At 46.4% G+C, this 13005-nt stretch overlaps 1 protein-coding gene across 1 annotated transcript; it reads left to right on the forward strand.

Moving 5' to 3' along the window:
• Positions 1-6058: 6058 nt before the first annotated feature.
• LOC129783355 (translation initiation factor IF-2-like) lies at positions 6059-7521 on the forward strand (the record flags this gene model as incomplete). Its single annotated transcript, XM_055793340.1, has 2 exons — positions 6059-6552; positions 7298-7521. Coding segments are annotated over exons 1-2 (718 nt in total), but the record flags the coding sequence as incomplete, so codon positions are not given.
• Positions 7522-13005: the final 5484 nt, after the last annotated feature.

Genomic DNA, 13005 nt, shown 5'->3' on the forward strand with positions numbered 1-13005 from the left:
AAAACAAGCTTTTACTGTAATATTTAGCAGTGTGAATGGAGAGAAAGAAAAGGAAAGAAGCGGTGTGTTTTACAATTATTGGGAAATATATTTAACATGTGTAAGTAAACTGTGGGATTCACTGCTGCAGGAGGCAAAATGTCTGTGATGACCTTGAATGATTAAATGATACATCCCAAAATATTGTGAAGGAAATCATATGGGCAAGGCCACAAACAGGAGTCAGAAAAAGATATTCCACATTAATCTGTAATATTAGAGAACTGACTAACAACAATAGGAATTATTAGTCTTTGAAGAACTTTTCACTGGATGGATCAGGACATGGTGGGGGGGTGATTTTCCTTTTGAAGATTGCAAAGTAATAAATATGAAATGTAAAAAAGTTTCTAGTTTCCAAATGCTAACTTAATCCCCCCTAAATTATAGAAGCAGCTAAGCCAAGCAATGTGTGATCAGCCAGCTAGCTGTCTGCAATATTTATGGGTGTCATGGGAATAACAGTAAATGTCAGAACTGAATGTATGCTGTCATGGCCACTAATGCAAAGTCACAGCAACTTAATTCTTCCGGTCTTCTTTTTAGTGATACAAGGCTTAAAATGGTTTTAAATGCATTTAGAGAGTTCTTTGTTAAAAACCATATAAATGTCCAAATGCTGGCATGTTTAAAAGATTTTGGAATAACGTATTATGCTAAACTGTTTGAGAATGGCTATGTATCGTTGTAAGTATCAGTCTGGCTTATTCATCTCCCAGACACTGTGAATTTGGACAATGAAGCCAAATCCAGAATTCTCATTTTGTTGTACCTGCCCTGACTTCAGTGGAGGACCTTCTTGAGCATGATCACAGGATTAACTGAATATAGGAACTTAAGAACACATTCTGCGTGATGGTGAATGCCTTTAACTTGGATTGATTTCAGAGGAAATTAACTTTAGGAAGAGCTAAGAATCCTCTAGGGATGACCTCTTTAAAAAAAACAACCACCAAACCAACCACGACCCCCTACTCCCCCAAATACAAAATCAGACAAAATTCCTGACAATACGGGTATAGAAGTCCTGATTCGGTCATTCTACAACCTTGGCGAAGAGTGGGCTACCAACTCTTCCTTGAAGATGATCATACTCTGATCTCATAGCCATTGATACATGAGAGTTTCAAAGATGTGTAAAGAGAGCAATGAATTTCACTGCAACAATGATGTAGCCAGGAGATAGCTTTTAAGGACCAGATTATATGAGCATGTAACAAAGCCACTGACTTCCCTATTGTCATATTTTGTTTGCCATTTTACATGTAGTCATATTACAATAACGATAATTTTTCATTTCTGTGATTGATTTGTGAGGAACAAAACTTTGGGTTTATCTTGCCTGAGGTAGTTCAGATATTTACCCACCTGGATCTGAAATATCTATGCTCTTACGATCCAGCCACTTGTCCTACATCTTGGGAACACTTCAAAATTTTGCCAAAGTATGTCAAAAAAGAAGATCTGTGTGAATGGATAATTACAAGAGACAGTCATGTAAGGCTTGTCCTACCCTTAAAACTTTTTGTATCAGAAGATGCTTATCTAGCCAAATTGCTTTGCAACTCAGGCTGACCAGAACACACCCGTTGCTGCTGTAGCTCAGCTGACAGATAGTACTTTATTAAGATGCATTAGCTGGGTGGATTAGGACCACCGACTAAATTCCTGCGCTCTGCACCCAAAAATCATGATAGTAGTGCATGAATTTTTGGGAGCATGAATTTATAGAGCACTCATCTTGATAAACATCAAAGTCATAAACCTCTTTCCTCCACAGACAATGGAGTAGAGCCCTATGCTGGGAGCCCTCACTAGCATCTTCTGTTCTGGTTCTCAAATGCTGACTTAGGGGGGCTGCCTGTCCTTGGAGCGAGTGTGCCCTGGGCTTGGGGGGTGTCACCTCGGTACCCTTCCTGCCCGCCCCCCCCCAGACTGCTCACCCACCAGACCCCAATTCACAGCACAGAAGGGTGCTGTCTGCATCCTGCTGACCCCACACCAGGGAACAGCAGGGAGTGAAATGAAACCGGTTTTATAGAGGGTGCAATTAAAGGAAGCAAGGGGCAGAAGTTCATCATCCCCCTTTAACAGGTGCTGAGTTTAGGTAAGCTGCTCTGATGACAGGACTGCTGTGCAGTTGGATAGCCACAGACTTCTGAACTTTGTGGAAGATAGGTCTTTGGTTTACATTTTGGTCACAAAGGATTTTTCTTCCCACTGAAAAAACACCTCAGTTACTTGTAATATTATTTAAATGCAGTCATTTTAGTACTGGCGAACACTGCAACAGACTGACAGCATGATAGTCTTAACAGGTCTATCCTGTAGAAATCTTTCTAATGTCTCAGAACACATTTTACAGTATTTCTTAGTGTAAAAATATCATCTTAAACCTCAGCTTTTAAAAAGGGGGTTTTTTTTGAAAGAAAAAAATTAAAAGAAAAAAAAAATCCTGCCACAAAAATAGAGAATTCTAACATGTTTTATGGCAACGGTTTTAAATTAAACTGTTTCAGAATTAAAAATCCATTAATAGTGGAACAAAACCTCCCAGCATAAAGACATCTATCTAGGGATTCAATTACTGAAACTGCTTGCAATCAACTTACTTCAGTGGAATATCCTTTTTTCAAGCTTACAAGAAAAAAAAAAATTGAAATAAATCAGAGAAGTCAACACCAAAGTTTCTCTACGTCACAAAGCAATAAGGCAATTTAATGTGGTATTAACACATGAAACAGAAGTTAACTATGCTTTTCAAAGATCACTTAAAACAGAACTGAGAAAAATGGGCTGATGATATGTTCTTAGGCTCCCGTTCTAAAATTGTCATGTTCCATAGTTTCAGATGAGTCAGCTGAGTAGGAAAGTTGGTTGTCTTGTACTATGCTCGTGCTTCCAGACCTAATCCCATCCATAATTAAAAATAGAGATTATTTGTCAAAATTTGTCAAATCTGAAAACAGTTTTGAGTTTCGCCTTATCTGACTTATTAGCAAAGCATCTAGGTCCTTCTTTCCTTCCTAATTAAGATGACATGGATAGAAATATTCAATGTTTACTTATGTTGATTCAGAACAAATTAAAATGTAGTAGTATGAGACTCTGCCTTAGCTGTGTTACAAGAGGTCTGGAGCTCAAAGATTTGTACTGCTATACATCAATAAGAAAATAATATCCATCCTTCTGCACTAGCTAATTATTTCTTTAACTAGAAAAAAAAATGTAAGAAAAATCACTTTTCTTCCAAAATGTTAATTCTCTAGGGAATGTTTTTCAACTGTTCTTTGTTACCTTCCTAACAAAACTGAAACTAATTACAGCAACACTTCTTACCACTCACAGATCTAACAAGCATATAATCATGGTAAGAACAGTTATTTTCCAGCTTTATAGTATATATGTACATTCCTCTTATGCATTTAGAGGTGGACTTTTTCAGCCCAGGAAGGGTGACTGTACGTAGCATGTCTGGCCTTCTTCAAATTACAGGCTTGATAACGTAAACTGGTCACTTCCTCAACTAACTGGTAGCTGAACAAAAGCACACATTGATTTAAATTTTCCAGGTGATGAAAATTCCTCCACTTAACCTGGTAAGACCTTCCAGGGATTAAGTGCTGCCTTTACTAACAGTAGTATGTCCTTGGATGGTAGTCAGGGTCAGCACACTGCATGGAAATGCAGCTGTCCTTGCCCTGACATACAGTAGACAAGCTAACAATAACATTTTTGTTCAGCTCTGCAGAATCAGTTTGCAAAATGTGTAATTTACATCGTTCAGTTGGTAGGGGTTTTTACTATATATATATATGTATAAGCAAGGGAAACACAGAAAACTAAGAGGTTATTACAAAAGGTTGGAATGGAGATTAAGCACTGGCAGGAGAAGAGGATTATGAATTTCTGGCAAAGGCCCACCTTCTCGTGTGTAAAATAGGGACATCTCTGGTGTCCCGCAGCAGGGAAGGAGGAAGAAAGCTAGCTGCAGAGAAGGGCACAGCTGTGAGAGAGGCAGACACCAGGGAGTAACTGCCATGGTACATGGCAAATAGGGGCGTGCGGGCTAACAGCAATTTGAGTTCACATGGGTGAAAAAGAAGGAAAGCACTGAGTCCATAACACAAATTAGTAATAAGCTATTTCTTCTTGCAGCTCCCATCACCTTTGGCTAATAACAATCTTTGACAGCAAAGTAACGATTAAAGTCCTCAGGACCAAATTTAACCCACTGACCATGAAGTGGCAAATGAATCCGCTCTTGTGGCTGAAGTCAAGAATGGCCAGTGGTACCAAAGGGACCGCTGTTTCTCTGTGTTAGTTCTAGGGAATCATGCTCTGCATTTCAGTTATGGACTACGTATTGCTGGCTCTGCCCTGAGTTACGGATGATACACTAAAAACCTCACCTGTCCCACCATCAGGTAGTCATGGTCTTCTGGCACTCTCGCTGCACAGGGGGAGAGAAACCCAGATTCATTTCACTGAAGAAATGCAAAAGACAACCTCAGGAATGCCGAGAAGAATTTTTTGTGAAGTGGACATTTTTCTGGATTTTTCAGATTTGCATTCAGTATGCTTTACTTAAGTTTTAGCTGTTTACACTGAGCAACATAATTCTTAATAAATTATTACCGAGGGGAAAAAAAATGCAAAGCCTCTTGGGAAGACGACAGCATGAGGTTACTAGAATCGCAGGCCATTAATTCCTTGGGTAAAGCAACATCCTTCTGTGGTGCTGGATTTAGCTTTGATGACAACATTGACAAAATTTCTGCTTCTGGTTTAATTTGAAGTGTGAAACTCTGTTAGCCACCCCGCCCAAACACCATTTTCCTCACTTCAGCTATGCGGAAGAGCAGAGGGATATTACTTTCAGTTTAAAAATAGGAACGGTTTCCCATCAGTTTATTCAATTTTGCCCCCTTTCTGGAACTTACTGCGCTTTTACTTGCCTTGGTGGTTAGGGGCTGTGCTGTAAACCAAAGCAATAAGGACGACTTTAGTTAAAGAAGAGGTTTGGGTTTGTACCTTCTTGCTAAGAAATTTTACGACAACTCCAAGATAATGTATTTGAGGTCACGAAACACACAGGTGCTCAGTCTTCTCGCTACTGTCTTGCTTTGAGGGCAGCCAAGAGAGAGGAATGTCATTTTCTTCCGCCACTGCTGGTGACCTGTGGGCAAGATGCAAGCAGAGAGAGAGATCACCGCACTCTTCCTTCCCCGGCTCCCTGCTCTTCTTTGCCTGTTGGTTCGTAGCAGATTCCTGTTCTGCAGCGGTAAGGATGGTTCTGCTGGTTCCTGCAGTCTGCCTGCAGTCACAGCTGGCAGCACAAGGCTGAGGAGAGGGCAGATCTGCACCAGTGCAGCTCAGGCACCGCCTCAGAGCTGTGCCAGCGCACAGTGCAAGCACTCGCAGTGACAAAGGTGCCGCTTAAGAGTTCTGGCCTTTGTGAATATAGCTAATCTTGTTCTTTTTCTTTTTTCCTCTCTCTTTTCTTCACACACACGCACACCCCCACACCCTCCCTTAGCCAAGTAACATTGTGGTACCCAAAACATCCTGTGGCAATTAGTTCCCCGGTTTCCCTGTGATTAAGTACCTGATTTGATTTCTCCTATTTGAAAACCTCCAGCAGTCGTGCTTGCCTCCTTTACACTAACTACAACTTTACTACCTATGTTTTTATACAATAACCGCCCCTCTGAAGATTCCTTCTTCAGTATTTCCTTCCGCTGAAGCTAGCTCTTACCCTCGCTGCTGATTTTCTCTGCCCCATTTTAACCCCACCTGATCTGTTCTGGCGTGGGGATCAGAGCTGCACAGGTCTGGGGGGGTTTAGGGCAAACGTGACACAATTCCCGATTTGTTCCGCGTTCCTCTGCGCTCCTCATAAATTTGCTTTTCCTTTTGTGAACTGCCAGTGGTTTTTAAGCCGACACTTTGCAACACCTGCTCTGCCGGCAGCATTCCTCCCGGCGGGGTAAGCACCAGCCCGGTGCACCCCCGGCACATGGAGCAGCTCCCCAGCCCCCCGCTGCCCGCGTCCCCCTCTGTCCCCCCCGTCCCCTCCGTCCCCGCCACCCGCGCCCCCGTCCGTCCCCTCCGTCCCCGCCGCCCGCACCCCGCGACAGCGCAGCGGCCCGGGCAGGCCCGGCTGCTCAGCAGAACCCGCCCCCGCCCCGCCCCTCCCTGGGATGCGAGGTGTCACGTGGCCCTGCGGCCCCGCCCCCTTTCCCGCGCGCGGTCCCGGTGCGGCGGGCAGCCATGGCGGGGCGCGGGGCTGCGGAACGCGTGCTCCCCGCTCTGCCCCGCCTGCAGCCGCTTTCCACGGCCCGGCGCCCGCCCGCGCCGTGGTTCGAGGACCTCCAGGCTGCCGCCGGGACGGCTCCGGGCTGGCGGCGGGGCCGCCCCGAGCGGCAACTTTCGGCCCCGGGCCTCAGCCGCCCGGTCGCTCACGGAAGCTAGGGGAGATGCTGGTGGCAGCGGAGCTGAGGGGCCGGCGGGGTGAGGGGACCGGCGGGGCGGAGGGGGTGGCCGAGGGGACCGGCGGGGCGGAGGGGGATGGCTGAGGGACATGGCCCGGCTGAGGGGACTTGGGGAGCTGAATGGACGGCGGGAGCTGAGGGGGATGGCGGGGCTGAGGGCACCGGCGGGGCTGAGGGCACCGGCGAGCTGAGGGGGGGCCGGGCTGCGGCCGTGCCGTGCCGAGGGACCGGGGCGCTGCGCGGACCAGCGCCGCGGCGGGGCTGAGGGCCGGGGGCCGCGCGCGGCGGGCGGCGCCTCGCAGGCGGGGCACGTGCCGTTCGGCGCGTGGCGGGGGAAGCGGAGGAGCGGGGCGGCGGTTGAGCGCGGCGTTGGTGCCACCTACCGGCACGGACGCGTCGCAGCAGCCCGGCCCCGTCAGTGCCGACACCTTCCCCGCCAGGCTGCGGCGGCTGGTCAACAGCCCGCGCTGCCGCTCCGTTCGCTGGGGCGCCTCCGGCCGGGGGCTGGTCATCAACCAGCCGCGCTGTGAGTGCGAGCTGCTGGGCGCCGGGCCGGCCGTCGCCGCGCAGCCGGGTGGCCGTGGGGCAGCGGCAGCCGCCGGTTTCTTCAAGACCACGAACTTCAGCAGCTTCATGCGACAGCTCGGTCTCTATGGCTTCCGCAAGGTGGGGGTGTTGCCGGGGAGCAGTGTGCTGGGGCCGGGCCCAGAGGGTGGACAAGGCAACGGTGGCAACGGCACCGGGCCCCTGCATCGCTTCCGCAGCCCCCACTTTTGCCGCGACCGCCACGACCTCCTCGTCCACCTGAAGCGCCTGACGAAGGGCAACAAGGCGAAGATGGCAGCGGGCCTGGATGTGACCAGCCGCCCACCCAACCGCTTCCAGCGCTTGCTTGGCACGCCACTGAACGGGCAGCCGCTGCCTCCGCCCTCGACGCTCAGCAATGCCAACAGGCCTGGTGAGTCGGAGGGGGCCGTGTGGGGCCTTGGTGGGTTTTTGAGAAGCGCTGGGTGGCGTGGGATTTGGAAATCGGCACTCCCCTGAGGGAGAAGGGTTACCTGTCCTTGCCGGTGGCATCTCCGTTCACCTGGTGTAGGGAAGCTGTCGTTGTTTATGCAGGTAGATCTGCTGCCAGTAAGCATGAGTAGCATGGTTCACATGTATTTCAGGCTGCCTGTAGACTATAGTACAGTCTCCATTGCGTACTACACTAAGAACACCCTTGCCCGATCTCTGTGGAGCTGGCACAGCTCTACCAGATGAACGTTACCGCTTCTTGCCCGTCGGTAAGGATGCCCATCAGTAGGGGTGCTTAATAAGCTGTCATTAATTGTGTGCGAAACAGTGAGTCATGTGAAGTGATAATTAGAGCATCGTGTTAGTTTTGTGCAAAGGAGGCAAGACCTGGTAGTAAGATTTTTGTCGGTTGTCTCCTGAAAAAGAATTCACAAGCTATGCAGTTTTTAAAACGGATTGCATGAGTAGGTGAGAGCTAATTAGAAAATAATACTGCTGAAAAGCCCTAGAACGTGTTTTCTTTCTTTCTAACGCTCTTTGAGAGGATCTGAGTTTTCCCAAGACAAGTCTGAGCCCTCAGGATTATTCCACACGTTTTGTATCGGCCCGAAAGCTTTGTAGCTGGCGCTGTGTAAGGCAGATGTGAATATCTTGCTTTGCAGTGCTCTTGGGCTGCTCTAACTGTGGGCTGCTGCCAGAAGAGCACTCCTGCTTCCCATTCCTTTGGTGGCGTGTTAACTGTCATCTTCCTTGCAGCTGATACAGCAACATGTTGGTTCAGCGCAACGATCGGAGAAGACTTCAACAGCCTTTTTGTGGCTGGCTCCTGGACCCGGGTGATGCACCCCGTGGGTGCAGAGCTGTAAGGCGCGGTGTAGGAGGAGCGGCAGGACTGTGCGACCAGGGGAAGGGGAGAAGCAGTTGACGGTACTGCTCTCTGCAGCACCGGCTGGCATTTAGAGCAGAGTAGGGTATCACCATGCTCGTGGTTACTGTGTCAGGGTAGGAACTGTCATCTAATTCAAGTGGTGTTTTCCGTGATGTGTGTGGAACTGCACGTGCAATACCAAGAAAACAAAATGAAGCATCGGAGAAGGGATGGAACTTATTTCGGTAGGGAGGCTAGGAAGCATTTAAAGTAATGACTTGATGTTAACGTTGTTAAGGCTAAGGTGAGTCATTGCAGACTTCAGTGACATGTGGTTTGATGTAATGCAGACCATTGGTAAAGGAAATTATTAGAAAGAGATGACCTGTTCATTTTTTGTCCTCTGTTTTGATGGCTGCAGTTTCAGAGTTTTTGCTCTAGGAGTCTCATTTTCTAGAAAGACGAACAAGGAAAACACTGGGGTTTCTATGCAGTCAAGTTCTGACAGGCTGACAATGCACTGTTGCGCTCTGTACTGACTATTCAGCGGCATGACTTTGCTGTAAATGTGAGGTAATTTGATAGATAAGAGATACTTGTGTTTGCAAAGCGTCAGTCTGTTCCCAATGTCTTGCAGCATGTAACGCTGTGTTAAACATTCAGGAACAATTCCTGGACAGCAACGGGAGGTGGGTAACTTGGCATCCTGTGGTGTCTTGTGTATGCGTTAGAACTAGATAATCTTCATGTCCCTATCCAAAGGTAAAATATAAACAAAAGGATTTTCATACCCCTGTTCCTTCTCTGTTTATAAATGGTGAAAGTACTGAACAGGAAATAAACGGTCCTATACGTTAAGTCTTAGCAAATCTTCAGGGTCAGCTGGTATTTATTTAGTGATTCTTAATGGTTAAATGTGAACTTGCAGAATAATGACTGTATGTTACTGATTTCTTGAATTAGCGTCCGTCAGAGGAGTGCCAGAGGTAAATGTGAGGCTATTTTTAAAAAAAACACCTTTTGAGTGAGAATTGGAAACTACAGGTCTGAGAAAGCCTGGCTTCTAGATCAACCCTATTGATGTGAACCATCCTGAAACTTGTAATTCTCATGGCTAAATGCAATCCTGCAGGGGAGTCACAAATGCAGTAGTTCTTAGAGAAATCAATGAGCGCAGGCGTTCGGGGTGTTACTGTCAGTGTTTCAAGAAAGCCACCGAAACAGAAATTGGGCTGTCATGGTATAAAAGCAAATACCATTTCATGAAACAGTAACTGTCTGAGAGAGGAAACTGTAAAATAATAGAGAAGAATAAAAGGACTATCTAGGAAATAACAAAATGGCAAAGTCTGGGATATTTTAGTCTGCACTGAACTAGTTGAGCTGACTGAGGAAAAACTGGCTTTGAATTTTTTTTCTTGACCAAATAAATGACTTGTCATAAAGTACTTGCAAAGTCCTTTGGAGGATTTTGACATTGCCCTTCCCTTAGCTGTTTGTGAGCTGTCAGTAGTGGAGTTTGGTCAAATCTTGCTTTATGATGTCCCTTTTTTAAAATGTATTGTCTGATTTAACACACAGTACTTTCAAAATTGCTTTTGTTTGGTTTAGTAAGTTACTACACTTTCCGATGTATGGCACATTTCTAAATATGGGTAACTCGTTACTGCCAGTTGAAGGAGGTTGAATGCTACGCAGACACCTGTGTTGGCGCTTCACTCGTGTGCCGCACAGCAGTTACTGCATGCTCGGGTCTAAGAGTACAGTCTCCTTTCTGGGTTAAGTACGCTGGAGCAAAGGCAGTCTTCCCAAATCATGTTGTAGAGCCTTGGCTCCTCATATTGCCTTTCTTTGCCTGTGAAAACTCCTTTCCTTAACACTTGTTTCGCTTTATTTTGTACCCACTGCAGGACTGCTGCTGTAGGACAGTTTCATCAACTTTACGGTCAAGGTGTTTTCCCTCCTTACTCCTACACGGCAACCTCGTGCCGAGCCCCCAGCACTTCACCAGCACAAAGATTAGGTCCGACTCCAGTCCCTTCCACTTGGATCCAGCAGGGACCACTTGGGTTGCTGCCAGGGCAAGGGGCTTCCCCAGCTTTTCCAGATAAAGGGGCTGCCTTTCCGGTACTCCAGACGCTTCCAACGGGAGCCACGTACACACTCCAGCCTGTGGCTTCTCTTCCGCCACTTCAGCAAGGGACTCAAAGCGTTGCCGCATCCATTGCAAATTGTAGCAGCTCTGCATCTTCAGTGCCGTACTCACAAACCTGCTGTCCAACAGGTATGGAAAAAAATTTCTGCGTTTGCTTTTCAAAAATAGATTTTAAAGTGAGACTTTCAAATATTTTTCTATAATACTCTGCCATGTGTATATCTCAAGTGAGAATTAGAAAGTGTCAAGTCTAAAAGGAAGATGGACCTTTAAAGCAAAAGGAGTTTCTGTTTGCTATTCGTGTCCTTCCTCCAGATTTTGCGTGTCCCCTGGTGATTTTCTGGATAGCCTTTCTGTTGAGGTGAAAGGGCGAGGAGAAAGACATTTGTCCAAAACTAGTCGGTGTGAGGCTAACTTTCATTTTTGTTTTTTCAATTAAGCAAAACTTGGACAATGATATTAAAGCACTGAGACCTTGTTAAGAAGTAGTATCCTAGGCCTTGGTCTCATGTTTTTCCAGGTTAAGGTTTTAAACCTTAAAGATCAGTCAAACGTATTGTGTAGAACAGGCGTCCTCAAACTTTCTAAACAGGGGGCCGGCGCGCGGATTAGGTGGCCGGAAGTCATCTGCGGCTGCTTGGTTTCCCCCTCCAACCCCCGGCAGGGTGGTGGTGGTGTGGGGGTTCTGTAAATACGGGGGGGCGGACTGAGGACCCTGGGGGGCCATATCTGGCCCACGGGTCGTAGTTTGAGGACTCCTGGTGTAGAATATTTCATTCTGCTCGTACTGTTTTTGTATCTAAATTTTTTTTTCTTGCTTAGCTTCTTTATGTTGTATTTTTTTATGCACTGAAGACTAGAAAGTACAAAAGTCTTGGCTCCTTTCTTTTTTCGAAATTATTTCTGCCACAATTGTCAGTCTCACTTAATCACTTGATTACAAAATAAATCAGTCTCACTTCAGTGTTTTTATTCTTCAGAAGAGGAGTTGAAGCAAATTACTGTTCTTCTCCTTGCCCTTACCTTGAATTGGAAAAATCACATGATAGGTTATTTTCTGGGGAGTGGTGGTCTATTTGTTGTTGTTTTGTGGTGTGTTTGTTTAATTTCCCTAAAACTTCTGAAATTCAGAACAGTGACCCTTTCCTTGAACAAACTAAAGCTCAGTTATTATTCTTTCCTTCTGCCTGCTCCTCCTTTGGCAGCCGCACCTTCACAAAGACAGCTATCTGTCCCTGTTTAGAAATCCTACACAGTGAAATCATTACATCTTTTGTGCATCTCTTCTGAGACCTCTGCTGAGAACATTTCAGGCAATAATCGCTAGTTTCCATAACGTCATTTTTGTCAAGGAAGGGTTCTGAGGAGCTGGGCATTTCTTGTAGACACACTTAAATGTTTAAGAGACAGGCAACTTCTGCCACGTGCTCCTTGCCTTGTGCCCCTTATGCAGGGATTACTGTGGTGGCCAAAGTGTGGAGCCTGCCTTACCAGCTGCTAACTATTAAGTCTTCTCCCAGGAGCAGGTGTCCTGAGAATCACAGAGTGGTTTGGGTTGGAAGGGACCTTAAAGATCAGCAAGTTCCCACCCCCCTGCCGTGGGCAGGGACACCTTCTATTAGTTCAGGTTGCTCCAAGCCTCATCCAGAATACTTGCTTCATTAAGGTGGGAGGTGGGAGGTGGTCCCCGCTTTGCGTTTCTATTGGTTACAGAGCATAGGCTGAAACTCATCATGATGAATTGTAGTTGTCTCTGTCTCAGCTAAGGCCCCAGCCCTCTTCCGTAGTCAAGGGAAGGAAAGGGGCGTCTCGGGTGCGATTCACGTAGCTCGGTTTAGAGTTTGTCTTGGGGTAAGATTACTGGTGTCCTGGAAGTGCCTGTTTTGAAGTACTGCCTGTAGGGGAGCTGAGGGAGACCAGCGTAGATTTAGACATGAATATGGAGATCTCTCTCACTGGGTGACGCTCGTTGCTTTAAGTTTAAAGGATAACTTGGCTATGTTGCTCAGGTAGAATCTTCTGGGGTGGGAGGTGGGTGTGAGAATGCGGTGAAAACATACCAAATTTTACAAGGTGTAATCAAAACTAAAATGCAGAAACTTAGGGAATCTGAGGCGTTTGAAACCCCCAGTGAATTAATTAGCGTTTCTGAGAGTGTAAGTGACATTTCACTGGAGTATGATAAATCTTTTAATTTTCACTGTCGCTCTAGGACTGTCTCAGCGGTTTTACTTCTGTGCCTGTGTATCTCTTAATCTCTCCACTATCCTTTCTTCTGTATATGATAACATACAGAATGCTGAAAGCGTGTTTCTTCAAATGTCCACATGAAAAAGTCTGGTTTCCTTCATCATGAGAGCACAGCAGCAAGATTAGTTTGTTTGGAAAGTGATAGTTAACCTTAAGATACGTATTTAGTAAGTGAGAGAACT

The sequence above is a fragment of the Falco peregrinus genome, unplaced genomic scaffold, assembly GCF_023634155.1.
Source record: "Falco peregrinus isolate bFalPer1 unplaced genomic scaffold, bFalPer1.pri scaffold_35, whole genome shotgun sequence".
NCBI classification, from domain to species: Eukaryota; Metazoa; Chordata; class Aves; order Falconiformes; family Falconidae; genus Falco; species Falco peregrinus.